This window comes from Dryobates pubescens, chromosome 16, assembly GCF_014839835.1.
Source record: "Dryobates pubescens isolate bDryPub1 chromosome 16, bDryPub1.pri, whole genome shotgun sequence".
NCBI classification, from domain to species: domain Eukaryota; kingdom Metazoa; phylum Chordata; class Aves; order Piciformes; family Picidae; genus Dryobates; species Dryobates pubescens.
Window position 1 is genome coordinate 10,666,954 of NC_071627.1, and position 16,349 is coordinate 10,683,302.

The 16,349-nt window shown below is 44.0% G+C and overlaps 1 protein-coding gene across 1 annotated transcript in view; it reads right to left on the minus strand.

Annotated features, from left to right (window-relative positions):
* The window catches only part of SLIT3 (slit guidance ligand 3), a 508,252-nt gene that overhangs the window by 28,617 nt on the left and 463,286 nt on the right, over positions 1-16,349 (minus strand). The window contains exons 29-31 of the mRNA XM_054168241.1: positions 13,447-13,540; positions 8,159-8,296; positions 1,011-1,251 (exon numbers count right to left, since the gene is read on the minus strand). Coding sequence (XP_054024216.1) covers positions 1,011-1,251; positions 8,159-8,296; positions 13,447-13,540 — 473 coding nt within the window. The remainder of the gene's footprint in view (positions 1-1,010; positions 1,252-8,158; positions 8,297-13,446; positions 13,541-16,349) is intronic.

Genomic DNA, 16,349 nt, shown 5'->3' on the forward strand with positions numbered 1-16,349 from the left:
TTGAGGCCCTGTCCCTGGAGGTATTTAAGACCAGGCTGGATGAGGCTCTGGCCAGCCTGATCTAGTGTGGGGTGTCCCTGCCCATGGCAGGGGGGTTGGAACTAGATAATCCTTGTGGTCCCTTCCAACCCTCACTGATACTATGATACTGTGATAAATGCAATAAAATAAACAAACAGGGATGATTTTTCTTACATGTTTTGAAATGTTACACTCCTGGCATTGCTATGCTATGAATCTAGCACAGAAATAGTCCAGACTAACAATCAGTGGCTTAAGAAAGAGAGGTAGCATGTCCTATACATGCTCCACACATCTCTGTCTTAGAAAACATATAAAGCTAGAAATTCTCTCATTTACTTGGGGATATTAGGGGAAAGAAATATACCCCAACCTTATAATCAGTTTAATGCTTACTAGACTGTGAATGCATATAAACACCAAACCACTTAATTTCATATTGAACGGAGTATCCAAAGTACCTTTGACCCATAACCACAAAGACGACAGTAGTGGTGTGGCAACTTTGATACCTATTTTCCATTGCCTTCTGAAACTCAGACCTCAAATGAAATTTAGGTGTAACTACAGGACTTTTATCTACTGAATGTGTACAGTAAAAGAATAAGCCAAATATTGTTGAGAAAGGCCATTTACAGCAGCAGCTTTTAATGTGTCCTAATATTAAGCACTGATTTCTACAGGATGAAACACAATGCTCTAAATCAGCAAGAACACAGGAAAGTTTCCTGAATCATCTCTAGGTACATTGCCAGTCTGGGAATAAGAGACTGCTGAGATTCTGGAGGCACATGTCCACAAAGGACAGTGGCATTTAGTTGCTCCTGAATATTTCAGTTATTCCAGAGCAGGCAAACTGGCTTGCAGGTTGATCTTGTCAGTAGTTTGGTCAATAGACTTTGTTCCTTCAGGGTGAAAATGCATATGTGTGTATCTGTAGTATTGCTTAAAGAGCACTGGGCTGGAAACTGATGTTCTGCATGGCATACCTGGAGGGAGATGTTTGCCTGAGGGCGAATTTTGGCTGAAGGCAGCTCCACATAGGAATCCTTCCCAACAAAGTTGACTGTGATGAGCTTCTCACACTTCTGCCCAGCAAAGCCTGCGAGGCAGCGGCAGACAGGCTCATGGTGTACGACGATGCACTGGGCCCCATTCTGGCACTCGTAGTTATCACATGGGCTTGTCTGGAGAAGAACCATTGGTGGAGGAGTTTCACAGAAAAGTCCACTGCAGAAGGTAAAGGAAACACAAAGGAGCCTCAATTATCACCGTGTTTTGAAGGAAGGAAACATTTCCAGGTGTTGACAATGTACCACTACTGTGGTAGAGCAATGCAGATTAGCTAGCACATGCCTACTTTATGTGTGGAAGCTACACAGCATAGTGCTGTGTAGAAATCCCCAGGCTGGGTCTGAACCAGACAGTTCTGATACTGACAGCAATTTGGACTTCACTTTGCACTGCTTCCTTAGCTCTAAAGGTGCAGCAAAGTAGCTCCCATCCCACACTAAGCCATAGAGGGGTTCTCAGCAAAAACTGGGAGCTATGTAAACCCAAACCCAAGCTTTCTCCATTCTAGGCTATGACTTCAGACTGCCTCTGCTATTATAAGTAGCAAGCAAGGGGAAAATCCTCTCTTTTTAGTGGGTTTTACATCCTCCTGATTTGGTTTACTGCATATCAGAGTGTATCATCAACAGATGGGCAACTACTAAGAAGTCTCAGAAGTAATGCACTTGCACCACACTATTTGCTGGGCAGCTTCTCTGAATTGGTTGTTTCTAACAGCATCAGGATAATTAACATTACTTTAGTTGAACTGTGGGTAGCAACATCCACCAGAAAAACACAAAGGAAAGTAAGATCTCCAGGACCAGAAGTAGCTGAAAAACAAGTTCCAAGATCTGAGTATTTGTGAACTTGAGTCATACTCAGATCTGGAGAAAAGGGCTGTGGCTCAGTCCTAACAGTATGACAGGCTCAGCAAAATCCAGGGAACTACTGCAGAGTCCAGTGGAGGGCTATGATGATGATTAGGGGACCAGAACATCTCTCTTAGAAGGAGAGGCTGAGAGACATGGAGCTCTTTAGCCTGGGAAAGAGAAGACTGAGAGGGGACCTTCTCAATGCTTATAAAATTCCAAAGGGTGGAGGTCATGAGGATGGGACTGGGCACATCTTGGTGGTGGCCAGTGATAGGAGAAGGATAAACTTCTTTACCTTGATGGTGATGAAGAACTGGAATGGTCTGCCCAGAAAGGCTGTGGAGTCTCCTTCTCTGGAGACTTTCAAAACCTGCCTGGACATGTTCCTGTGTAACCTGCTGTAGGCAAACCTGCATTAGCAGGAGTGTTGGAGTAGATGATCTCCAGAGGTCCCTTCTAACCTCTGTCATTCTATGATTTTATGATTCTGTGTGGAACCTCTGAGACTTGGGCCACCATGGCCCAGGAGCAGTGATAGCTCAGTCCCCAGGCTGCCTTCTTGGACTTGACATGGCTGCACCCCGCTCAGGTCATTTGCTGGAATGACTCAGCTGCACCAACACATTGACATCAGCACAGAAGGATCAGGGAAAAGGGAGAATGTGCAAAAAAAGCTGCAGTCATCTTTCACAGTGACACCATGTGTCAGACTACACTGCAGAAAGTAAATGAAAAATCTCTGCCCAGTGTGCCCACTGAGCCTCTGCGATCAGAGGGGCCAGGCCAGGTGCTCCAGCTGGCTGCATGTGGTATGCCCCTGCACCTACAGCCCAAATTTCTCATTACAACCATTGTCCAAACCCAGTGCACTCTCTTTGTACTGGTGAGAGAACATAAATAAACCTCAGCAAGTTCTGTGGCTGCTTGAAAGTGTATAGACAGTAAAATGATTAAGAATTAATCGGTAGCTGATGAGGAGGGAGTGTGCATCAGGCTGTGCTGTGGGGAACGCTATGGCCAGGGCTGTGGGCTCAGGGTCCTACAGCATCAGGGAATGTCACAGGGAACACTGTGGCCAGGGCTGGGGGCTCAGGGTCCTGCACCATTGCTCAGTGTTACACAGTGTTCTTGGCATGGGGGCAGAGGGCTTTCCAGGAGAGGATTGTGGCAGACACAGTCATGCAGTGAATAATCCATCAGCCCAGTTCTGGAACAGTGAAATCCCATTTGTCCCACTAGGAATTTCCTGCTATTCAGGGAGCACTTTGTGGAATAATAGTATTCTTATAAAAGCAAAGCAAAAAAGTGCCCCAAACCTCATGCCTTTTCAGGTGAGACTTGGAAGCTCAGTGAATTTCTAGGTAACTTTCCTAGTTACAATGAGAACAGATATCCAAACCATTACCTTACAATAAATAGTACAAGAACAGCAAATAAACCAGCCACAATGTACTCAGAGCAGTCTTGCTTAGCCACAAAGACCAGAACCTGCTGCCTCTGTAACAGAGGGAAATGGAGATACTGCATTGCGTTTTATGTGTTCTCATGCGGAATGTTTCACAGACTACCACAGCTCTGTCTTTAGTTCTGTGTGGAAAGAGAGCCCAAATGTTTCCCTGTCCCTGTTCTCCTCACACACACCACTCTCTGCTCTGCCTCTGGGAAGCACAAAAGAGAGGCAAATACACAACATATGAATGGGCTCAATCCCGATCTGCATCCAAAGCAATGGAATTTCTCTGCTTTCCTATCAAGTCTAGGGACACAGGGTTTTCCAGAACTAATTTTACAGACTTGAAGAATGCCTTGAAAGATGCAAACATTTGGGATTTGCACCAGGGGGAAGGCCAGAAAAGCTCTTCTTTCCCTACAGACAGCATGGAATACCCTCAGCAGCTTCCTAACTTTGCCCAAATATATATCTTGTGGACATTGATGAGGGTATGGCACACAGAAGTCTGTCCCACAGGAATAAGCAGGAGGAGGGTGAAGAGCTGGGGATTTCCAAGCTGGCCTCTAGCCAATGCCCTGCACACATGCCCTGCAGGGACCATTCTGCTTCAGCCTTGGTGTCACCGGGCATTGACTGTGCTTGTGGTCACAGATGTCTCCTTCTCAGCCAGAACCACCTCTTGGTACTTTTCAGGATAAATTCATTTCAGCAAACTTCCTTTGTACACCACAAAGCCAGAGTGATGCTTTGCAGCAGCCTTAGTTTAGTTTTCATTTCTCCACGCCCTCCTCTGACCTGATCAGCAATAAATTCATTTCCCCAAGTCGAGTCTGTTTTGTCCATGATGGTAATTGCTGAGTGATGTCTCCCTGCCCTTATCTTGACCCACAAGCCTTTCATCGTATTTTCTCTCCTCTGTCCAGCTGAGGAGGGGGAGTGATAAAGCAGCTTTGGTGGGCACCTGGCATCCAGCCAGGGTCAACCCACCACAACAGGAAAGGGCTGTCTTTACCCAGCCTGATGTATTTCTCAAAGTAAATTTGTTCTGGGAACATTTCTTTGTGAGTGCACCTAAACTATGAATTAGTTATGGACTGCAAGACTGCAGCTTCGTAGCAAACCCACACAGGCTACCCCATTCCTGGAGGGTGAACACAGCACCTGAGTGGGCATAGCAGGAAAGAGATGATTTGGAGTCCTCTTTCCAAGAAAGGAAGGGAATATGAAAAACAAAAGCAACAACCTCATGGGAAGACAGATACACAGAAAGAATTCTTGCCAGTTTAAGGTAGTTAGCTGCCTATCAGCAAAATATGCAGATCTAGCCAGAGCTGATGAACTGAGGACACGTTAGGGCCACATTGCCACTGCTAGCCAGGGACTGAAGTGGACTGTGTCACTGAAGCACTTTCCTGTGCAAAGCCTGGTTTCTTAAGTGTGTGATCTCGCTCTCCAGTGCAGGGCTTTGTGGTGGGATGGCAAATGTGTCAGGAGAGCCAGCAAGGGGATCAAACTAGAGCTGGCCCCACAGATGGCTGTCACCCCTGGCCTGAGGTCAGGTGTAATTGTTTTCTAAAGGTGACTGGCAGAAAGGAGCACTTCTAACCCAGCCCATTAGCTTTGTTCTGCCAATCATTTTGTATTGTCTGTGAGCAACAAGTAGAAAGCAGAAAGCAAGTCAGTGCATATAATTGTGATTTCATGGAAGTTAAAAATAATAATAATGAAAGCCCCCATGCGACCCACATCAGCCTCCACTAACAGAAAGCAAATGTTGCAAGAAGCCAGTGTGTCTGTGCTTGATGCTGCTCTGAAAGATTTCCTGAGCTCCCAGTATGGTTCATGCACAACTCTTCCTTCTGAAACTCCTTCAGTGGGTGGCTTCACAAGTGCAGCTGTCCTGCCGCGGCCATCTAGAGGTTACATTAGCAACAGTGTCTGTCAAGGCCTTTCCTTTATTTTACTATATTTTAAAGAATATATTTTTAGAAATAACTGATACTATTTATATCCCTGGCAGAGGAATGTGGAGCACAGCCTGATTTGAGTGGCTTGGCCAAGTCCATTCTGCCTGGTAGAATCTCATTTATTTAAATAATCACTGCTGAGTTTCTTGCAGCAAACTATCCCAGTGGGGGACTTGGAACCATCTCCACCATGGAGGAACAGTTCTTTCTATCAAGCTCAGCAGCATTAATGTGTGCTTCCCCACTAGAGCAGCATTTATCAGGACACCACCACTGTGAGGCTGATTGCTAGAGGGAAGGTTTGATAAGTTAGATTTTATCCAATGGGGCTCTCAAAGCCTCAAAAATGTTTCCATCTGCAGGGGGTAAATGAATGCTATTTTGGGAAAAAAGCACTGACAACTTTTCAGGAAGAAAGTGTATTATGTAAATGCAAAAGGTTGCTGAGTGATAAGGGAAGGTGCTGTGTGGCGCAAATCTCCACATGAATAGTTAACAGGGAATGTTAAGAGGGGAAATCAGGTGTGTGCTTGTTGGTACTACTGCTTTTGGGGACTTCACCAGAGGTGTGTCTTTGTGCTTACAATGCCTTACATTGTTCAGAATGACTGGAGTGTATTTGTTCAACCATGCGAGGATGTGAGCTTAAACATCCTTATTAATGTGTGACTGAAAGTGGCTTTGACATACAGCATAGTGACAACCATAAAAGTGTGATAGGTTCATGTTTTCATTACAACAGTGTAAGCTCCAGAAAACTGGGAGGTCACCCTGCAAACTCACTGCTGGGAAATTATTCCTGATACTTAGCCAAAAACTTTATTAATCATCATCTTAGGTCTCTTAGTTACCTTTGTCAGACCACCCCTTGTGTTCTCTCCTTTTCATCAACACTTGAAGCCTTCAAATAGTTGCAAAGTTATCTCCTTACTGCACAGCCCAGCACCTGAGGCACGCTTGGTGAAGAGTTGGGTCTACAACCCTGAACATCAGAAGGCTGAACTCTGTCAATCACCATCTTTGCAATTGCAGTCTTGAAGGGGAAAAAAAATAATCAGAACCCCCTTCAGAGCAGCATGCCTTTAAACTACAAAAGGCTGCAGTCGTGGAAAGAATAATGAGCAGATCATATTTTGTTAGCAGAATTTTAATCCTGAAATCAAACAAGATCAGGGACTATTTTGCATGGAGAATATGTGAGGCTTCAGCTGGTGCTCTGTCCTGGCAGAGCGAGCCTGTTAGTGTCCATTGTGATGTTCTTCTAAAAGACCCTTGCTCCCTTCTATGTTGCACAGTAGATTTAGGAAGGTGGCATAGACTAGTGTGAAAAAAATAAAGCAAACAGGATACTTTGAGTTAAACCTGGCTCTGCTGTTGACAGGCAATGGGATCACTTTACATGCCCAAGCCTAACTTGGGCTAAGAAGTGCTAAGTTAGTTGCTGAGGTTTGGAGCTTTGTGTGTAAAGATGTTTCCTCTTCTTGGAGGACTTCTAGTGGAATGAAAATGCCTCATTTGAGCAAAGGAGCAGTCTGGGCTGTTCCAGGTTCTTCTCCTGAAGTCCCTGGTGTGAGATCTACCAACCTGGGGCATGGCCTAAATTGCCAGTAGAGCTGCTGCTTGTACACAGGAAGGGACCCAGAGCAGTCTTCCACCTATTCCTACTGCTCTGCCTAACTGTGTCACAACTCAAAACATCTCGGCCAAATACTGTGACCCTGCCTCCCTTCAAAGAGCCCTCACATTCATCACTGCCTAGTTCTGAGATGCCTTAAAAGTCTGGGGACTTGAAGCAGAAGTCTCCTAGTTGCTACCACCTGATGACAGGCTCCAGTTACCCTTGACTCCAGGTATTTGCAATCCTACTTCTCAACTCTAACAATTAGGTAAGACTGAACATTTACAATTCCACTGTGGGACAGCCACTTGTTATCCTTACCAGTCACCAGTTCACAAGATCCCAAAGGCCATCAAAAGGACTGAAGCAGGGAATGAAGCATGGAGAGAAGGGTGCGAATGTGAAATTTAGAGGATATCTGGTGTCCTGTAAATAACTCTGATTCTGTGAAACCACAGGCTGACATTATGTTATATATCAATGCCTATTCAGGGAAGGCTGTCTGCTTTGCAATAAAAATGTGTGTTGAGAGGGAAGAAAACCCCAAACCAGCACGGATGAAAGCAAGAAGAATGAAAACAGTTGCAGATACAAAGCAGAGAAAATGATTTATAAGTGTTCATGCAATTTCTGCTTTGTCAGGACTGATCTTTTCAGGTACTCCTTCTTTGTCTCCTGTGTGTATTTCAAACACAGAAGAGGTTTAGCTGGAAGGAAGCCAGTATGCAGCCTCAGGCAATGATTAGTGAATCCATTTGGAGCAGTACACTTATCTTTGACAGACAGAGAGATTTCCAGGGGTCAGATATATTGGCAGCTGTCACCAACAGGCACAGAGACACTGGCACAAAATCCTCAGACTTGTGTATTCTTGCAGCCAGGTTTGAGGGTCTGTATATGCAATTTTATTATCCTTTGCAGGCCTTTATCCAAGCCCTGCACTAAAGTTAAATTGCTCTTTCCAAAGCAAGAATGATCAACCCCCTGTATTCAGTTAAGTCATTAAGATCTACTTCAGCTACAAGCTTTGAAGCACTGAGACATCCATTCAGGTAGGACTGATGGATCAATACCTTATGTAGAGGCTGATTAGATCTAAGGATGAAAGCAATTAAAGGAAATGCCCCAACACTGTTCAGAAGATAGTGTGGGGGAGCTGGCTCTCACCTACCTGAAGCCCTGAGGACAGACGCAGGTGTAGCCATTGACTGCATCTACGCAGGCTGCTCCATGGCGACACTTATGGCCCACGCAGTCGTCATCATCTGTTTCACAGTGTTTGCCACTGTAACCGGGCAAGCACTCACATCTGAAATAGAAGATCACTCAATTGCAATAGCACACACAGGCAGCCTAGCACCAATCTGATTTCAGATGGAAAGGTGTTAGCAAATATTCCTGGAAACAACAAGCATTTCCCTGCCATTAGAAATGCTCAAGTGCCTCATGTCATCAGTTCAGGTTCTGCAACCTGTTTAAATTCAAGCCAAGCCAAGCAGTATCATACTACTGCTTTTCTTCAGGCAGGTCTGTGGAGAACAGTGATCATACAGTAGTCTCTCAATTATGCTGAAGATGACACATCTTCCCTAACCTTACAGAGAACAACCTTCTACAAGGGCAGTTGCTCTGATGTCTCAGACTAGGATTTTGCCAATGTTTGCACATTGCTGAGTGTCTGAGGTTGGCATGGAGCACAGTAAAGTTCCACCTTCCAAATGGAAGTGATCTGCAAGCAAGCCATAAAACTCATCAAATTCAAACAAAAAGACCATCAGTTTTGAGACCACCACCTGCTTGCCATTCATTTGCAAGGCACAGCAAATGTTGTTGCAACTATGGAAAGTTGCCTTTGAAGCCTGTCCTTTCTCATGGTGACACTCAGATAAAGCATGTATCTGTTGCTATGGGGTGACACCATTCGCAGGAGTAACACAATGGGATGCACCCAAACCTAGAGTCTGGCTTTTGACTTTATTTTACTTTAGACAGATCTCAAGTTTGTTGTGCAAAGGCTGCATCAGCATTTCTACTATAAGCTTTGCTGAAGGTTTTAACCTGACAATACAAAACACATCCCCAAGTCTCTGATTTGGAACAGATCTTTGGGGATTTCTGAACAGACTCTTTTTGACTGTGCAGTGTTTAGTCATGAACATGCTTTAGTCCATAAAACATGTTTTACTCCTCCCAGAGGGATGTTACTGCACATCTGGAAAACAAAAGGCGTATCATTTCAACCAAAACAAGGGAAGAGCTAGTTAACTTCAGCAATAAAAGAGGTCTGTGCTCTTGCTAGAACCCCTTGTTTGGACCCAGTGTGCTTGCCACCAAGAGCTGGAAGAGGAGAGATGTTACAAAGTTGAGGGAGGTGGCATCAGGAGAGAAGATACTGCTCCATCAATCTACTCTGCTGGTTTTCTCAAGAAAAATAGCTTCAGAGGAACTAGATGCATGGGAGCTGATGAGAAAAGCTATTTCCACTTTCCAGGCAGCAGTCACTGCGCTGAATTTGATTCTGAGCACCGGTGTCTTCTGGCTCCTGGTTGCTCCCCAGCTCATCATGGCAAGGCAGAGAGCTGGGTGAAGCTTGCCAAAATGCAACAGCAGGTCCTGCGTGTGCTAATGACCAGTGAATGGCTGCCACAGCATCAGGGCTTCAGCAACCACCTAGCTCAAGCACCGAGAAGAATGTGACCTTGACTCCATTTCAAAACATGGCTTGTGACTGACTGAAAAAAGGAGGAAATAAGGCAAAGCCTGTTAACCTGTGGGCTGTAGGATGGATAACGTCATGTAGATGCATGCACTTTCTCTCTCCATATTCCCTACAGGAGAGGCCCCCATCATGACCCTCCACAGCCACAGGATGGTTGATGTTCCAGCTCTGCATGCCTAAATTGCCTTTTTGCACCTTGGTGGTTCAGGAAATACTGTGATTAACATAGTGCAGATGACAAAACAGAGTAAAAATCAGTGTCTCTTCCCCAAACCATAAGAAGCGGGCAGCATTTTTTGGCAACATTTTAGTCACACCTGCAAGAAAATCATGTCAATCAAAAGCCTTTGTAGGGGAAATTGGCAGCATTTAATCCTGTTGCTTTTTAGTGATCCCTGCAGTCCTAATATAAAGTGATGTAATAATGAACGATGTACAGTTCCTTATTCAGGGCTGCCATGCATCAATTTTATGATGTGTATTGGCTATCTCAGTAATGACAGAACCACCACTTTTCTCTGCAGGGCTGCATTAAATCAGCATTTTAAGCTGTCAGGTAATAATTCCAAGTTCTAGAATAATAAAGTATATTTATATCATACTCCAACATCAATACAGTGAATGGAAAACCGTGCTCCTTTCCTGGACTTACAGTTTTTTAGAAGTCATTTCATTGTATTAAGTGTGGTGGGTTTTTGCTTTTTTTGGTTGACTTTTGTTTTGTTTTCTGGCTTACAGAAAGCTACTCTTCTTCTATAGTAACAGCACAATAAATATGGGGAGGTTGGAAGTGAGGAAAACCACCTGCAATTTCAGCTTAAAAAGCAAATAGCTCTGTGCAGCCAAACACACACTGCAACAGTCCAAGCTTGGCTTTCCCTTTAGGAATGTGGAATTCCTTTTTGGATCAGCCATCTCTGAGCAGTTAGTGTGGCTGGAGCTACCAAAAAAATGCATGTGTGGAGTATAGCAGGTGAGAAACAGCCAGATGAGTGCCTCCTAGAAACTCAAGAATCTCCCCTACCAATGTATGATGGCATGTTAGCTCCATCCCAATCCCACATCCTGCCAGCAAGTGACAGAGGATCAGTAAACCTTCACTGCAGTAAAGGAGGAAGCAAAGAAACTTTTATATTAAAATCCTGCTAAGAGAGTTATTTACACCATAAGATGAGTTATGTTATTTGCCTGTGACCACCTGAAACCAGTGCAGTTGAAATTGTTTTTGCTACAGCCTCATAGTGATGGCAACATTCCCATATCAGAGAGAGCCTAAAACCATGTCGAGTGGTATGTAAAACATTGGTTTATGCAAGGGGATTTGCATCTCCATGCAATGTCTATTGTAATTACAGCCATTAATCATGGCTTCTATTGCAGGGCCAAAAGAGATTTTCCCTCTCCATATCAATAACTAGCTTGGCTTCCTATTTTTCACCCTGTCTTTATCATCTTTTCCTCCCTCTTCAGTATTGCAGACCAAAGAGAGCTGAAGGCAGGACAGACAGACAGACTGGTGCCCTCGATGCTGTGATATTCTTCACTGGTTATGTTCTACTTACACACCCAGGGCACAAAGCTGACAAGTGGATGGTCACCTCAGGAACAAGTCTGAATCCTGCCATTAATATTCCCTGCCTCTGTAAGCAGAGCTGAGGACTGGTGCACAAAGCTGACTCATGCTGCATGGGGCACTGCTCACGCTTCATGGGGCACTATGCTGCACCATTACGTGCTAAATATATGGTACACGCCAGGCCAGGAGATCAACAGGTTGCTGTTTTCAGTGAGTCCCAGTTGCACATCACTGCAAAAGGTACTGAGGGCTCTCAGCCCATTTCTGAATGGTTTGGTGCAACTAATGAGTTAAAGAAAAAGTAATACTTGGACAAATCTATATTCAAACATTGGCAGGCTCCATCAGCTCTCGTCTGGCCTGCTAGAAAGCAAATTGGGACAGAAGTAGTAAAGAAATTGTGGATTTTTGTGTAGCATTCTATGAATAATGGGAAGAATAATGCAACAAGCACTAGGAGAAAATACTTGAAAGCAGTTACTAAGGCTCCCCTCAAGGGTTTATAGCCCCACTCTAAAGAACACTTCTAGCAAGCAAGCAAGAAAAAGTGTCTTATTTACTCAAATTATTTGGGTGGCAGGTAAGGAAATGCTTCCAGCAAGTGTAAAACCATTCAGGACCACAGCTGTCTCCATCCCTGCATGCGTCTAGCAGCGTAAGGTAATTTGAGTTGCAAGCCCTTGCCTCATAATATGACGAGCTACTGGATTAGTTGAATGATGAATTAACTAGGAATGAGAACTGGAAGGAGCATCAGGGACCATTTATGTACCATTACACACCTCCTTAGCCAGTCCCTGTGCATCATTTCAGGAATTTAATCATGTAATAGTTTCATCTTCCTCAAGAGTTGGAAATATTTCTGTCCAGAGGTTTTTCACCCCAAAAGAAAGGCTTGGACTGTACAGACCAACAGCCTAGCTCAGCTTCAGCTGCCCTCCAGATAACCAGCATCCCTGAAACTCGTTCACTACCTTTTAACAATCCTGTCTACCAATTCACACTATTCTGACACGCTGGTTGCTTCACAGGGGACACAATCTGACCCCAATTGTAAGTTACTAGGATGACCAAAGAGCACTACTGTCCCCTCTGACATGCTGGGTGTGCTGGGTGAGGGTGTCCCTTGTCAAAACACTGGCCCTTCCTCCCAGGAGGGAACTAGTGAGCACTCAGGACTGCATGGTGGCTGTGGCAACAGCCTTAGGGGAAAGCACAGAACATGAATCCTCTTGAATTTGTCTTCCTTTGCTACTTCTTTGATTCAAGCTTGCACAGAGCTTGGCTTTCCAACTGACTGTTGCCGTTTGCTAAATTCCTCTGAAATGCCCTCCTCAGACAAGTGGTGAACACTGCAATAGTGCACCTCTCAAAGCACCCTAGCCCCCAAATCTCCAGATGTTTAACTGCCATTTAAAACATGAGGCTTTATTTTGCCCTGTGAAACAGTCAGTGTCATTCCTAAGATGCAAATGCAAACACAGACTTCACAAAATTTCAGGTGAGCCTCACCAAGGGAATGCAGCAGCTCCTGAGTGAGAGCCATCCAGGTCAGCTGCCTGCTGCTGCCTAGGTAATGAAGTGTGGGGATAGAAGCCCCACTGTGGTCAAGGCTGGCCTGTGCCATTGCACCCTGAGGCCACCAACCACCCTGGAACACAATAGCTGAAGTGGGGGTACAAGAGAAAACTCCTGACCTGCAGCTTTGGACACAAGTTTATCTTTCCCTTCTTAGTAGTTGGAATGAACAGTGGATTTTAAACAAGGAGCCAGCATGAGCTGAGGAGAGGTGAGTTATAGGCTCCTGTTATGCTGCTTGAAATGATGGATGTCCTGAGGAACATGTAAGGAAATTGTCCTTCGTTTCTGAAGAAGGATATGGTATTTTGCAGTAACTGTTCCAGAAGCACTCCTTTTGCCATGCTCTATTCCAGCATAATTCCTCTGCTCTGGAAATACACCCATGATTTTCAAGTAAACCACAGAAAGCTTCAATAGTATGTATGGTTCTGTTAAAAGGTAACGTCGTCTGAGGTATGTATAAACTTTGTACTATTTGCATTAATGATGATGATTTTTACCCTGAACTCATTGCTAGTTCAACCCTACTCAAACAGATGGATGAATCACCCCAGTGTATAGGGACCAACATGCACACGCTTACCTGGTTCCTTTGTCAAGGGGAAGACATTTGGACTCATGTTGACATGGATTTAGATCAGGAACACAGTGGTTAATCACCTCGTCACACAGTTCACCTGAGAAAAAGAAAAGCAATAAAGCTGTAATGTAACTTAGACAATCCTGAAGTAGCTCCAATCATGTTCAGGGATGGCATGACTCTCTAGATGGAGGCAGCTCAGTAACTCAGCAGGAAGCAACAATGTTTCTTGTGAGGGCTCCATGAGACTTCATTAAATTGGGCTCCCTTGACCTGTAGTGACTGTATTGTTTCTATCACATGAATTTGAAAGGCTGGCATAAAATGCACTGACATATACACTGAACTTGGAGACAGAGTAAGGATCAAATGGGCACTTCCTGACCCAGAACCTCTTATATCAAAGCAAGAAAGTGACACAAAAGCAAAGCTGCTCATTGAACTGTAACGTTTTCACACTGAATCATATTTTAGTCCAGTTAATACTCTGTCAAAGAAGCTGATTGGACATCATTCTGGAAAAGAACAACAACCACAAACCCTCCTTCCCAAAACCTCTATGACTCTTCAATAATAGGAACCAGCCTTAGGACTGCATGCAATTATAAAACATTCACTATTTACAAGAAAAGTGCTCTATTGTGCTCATAGGAGATGATGTCTTTGCAGAAAAAAATCCAGCATGTGCAAGCTCAGCTCAGCTGTTTCTACGTATGGTGTGTTGCATAGCATGCACCTCCCTGGATTTGTATAAATTGTAATAATTAATAGTTCCAGAATGTTCAAACACAGATAGTTTATTTAAATATTACCCTTCTCTGAGTCCTAAATTATTAGGTCACACTTCAGTACCCCAGGATTTGAGATCCAGCCAAAGACCACAGAAATCTTTGCCTTCCCAAGAAACCAATAGAAACCTACCCCACACCTCCCAAAGCCATGTGGGAAAAGCAAAGGTCAGTTACTCTCAGGATGGAGACCCCCAAAAGCTACAGCCTCAAAGTCCCCTGTGCAGCTATATCAGAAGACCACATCTGCAGGGTTTCAAGGTTATGCACATTTTTTGTGCCTATACATGATACACACCATCACATGAGCCACAAGCCATGTGGATGGTGTGGGAGAAAGGCTGAAGTGGGAGGCCCTGGTGGGCTGGCAATGTTTTAGCAATACTTTCATGAAGCTGCAGTTCTACCTGCATCTTGGGAGAAAACATCTGCAAAATCCTTACATTTCTAACTCCTGTGGCTACAGAAAAACGCTTGAATACACAAGCCAAGCAAACCACAAAGAGCAAAGTTCAGATGGAAACCGCAAATCAGAACTGTCTTCTATCAGGCTTGTGATCTGGCAGGGATGACTGCGAGCACAATTGGGAGGATGACTCTGGTGATGACAGGAATGATTTTAAGTTGTGAACACCCCCAGGTCACTCCTTCAAGGTTATTTTTCCCATATCTCCAGCCTCCCTACAGTAGAAGCTACATAGCTCATTATTTGACGCTTCATATTACAATGGAATATGATACATAGTGTTTTGTTTGTTTCAGACATGAAACATCTAATGTGGCTGCTTTTGACAGATGTCAAACACCAGTGAGAAAGTGGAGCAAGAATACAAAAGCCCTGTAGGCATGAGAGAAGGTAGTACCACAGAAACCCTGTACTCATGTGCCATACATACCCTCATGGCTTTTAGTGGGCTGTGTTTGACAGTATTGGAGAAGCCTGGCATGGCGATCTGCAGTGGACAGTTTATAGGATCAGTTATAAGACAACAAATTCCATCTGGAGCCAAGGAATTCAGGAAGCCACCACTATTAAACACTTAACAAGCCTTTTCTGCAGCCCTGGGCAAATCTTGGGCAAATGAATGTATCCAGCCCTGGAAGTGACACATGCCAAATGCTGGAAAGTCATGGGAACCAGGAAAAGAGATAATTGCCTGGACTTGAGGTTTGCCCCTTTTATTTTGTTACTTCTCAAAAGCAACTAGAGACATTCAAATCTTATAAATACGAACACAGCTGTCACTGGAGACAGCTATTATCACATTTTTGAGGTGGCAGAATTTGAGACAGGTCTGCTTGCTAAGCAATCCCCAAGCCCACAGCCCACCAAGCCTCCCAAATATCAACAAGCAAAGTGACTCCCTCAGCCTTTGGGCAGACATGAACGTGAGCAGGTCAGAACTTGCTAGGACACCTGGACAACTGCTAGTTTGTCATTCTCTTTACATGCTGTGAATCTCACGTGAAAATAAATATGAAAAAAACCTCAGTGATCTAAAGCTGGAAATGATTTGGGAAGCCTATTTAATAAGTGAATGCAGTGTGGATAGATGCCTTCAATTATCCTTTCACTTAAATGGTCAATACATACTTTTGAAGTTTCAGTATTTATTTTTTTGGTTGTTATTTTGAAGAAAAGGAAACAGCCTTTTAAAAAAAAAAATAACAGTTTCATAAACTCTCAAAGGAAATCATGATTCTTTTTAAAGTATTCTTCTCAACAGTCTTGACAAGTGCTTAGAGATCCAGTAAAAATCTCCCCAAATGTCAAATATTATGACTCACTCTGTCATTCTGAAGGCACCACTATCAAAATGTAGGAGAATTCTAGGCTAGGTACCAAACATAGCATCCAAAAAAAAGTACCATTTTTCATGCAAAACTTGGAACATTTAAAGATCCTTCCTGTTGTTTTTCCCATCTATCACTCATTAGGAAGCTCGCTTGGGAATGCCTTGCAACCAGAGCAGCCTCATCTCAGGAAGACAATTCTTCTTGATGCATTATTTCAGGCTCCACCCATATTCAGTAGATGTTGCAGAGGGTATGCCAGGGAAATAAAACACTTTCTGAGAAGCAGAACCCAAGGCACCAGCTACACAAAGCCTTTCTCGT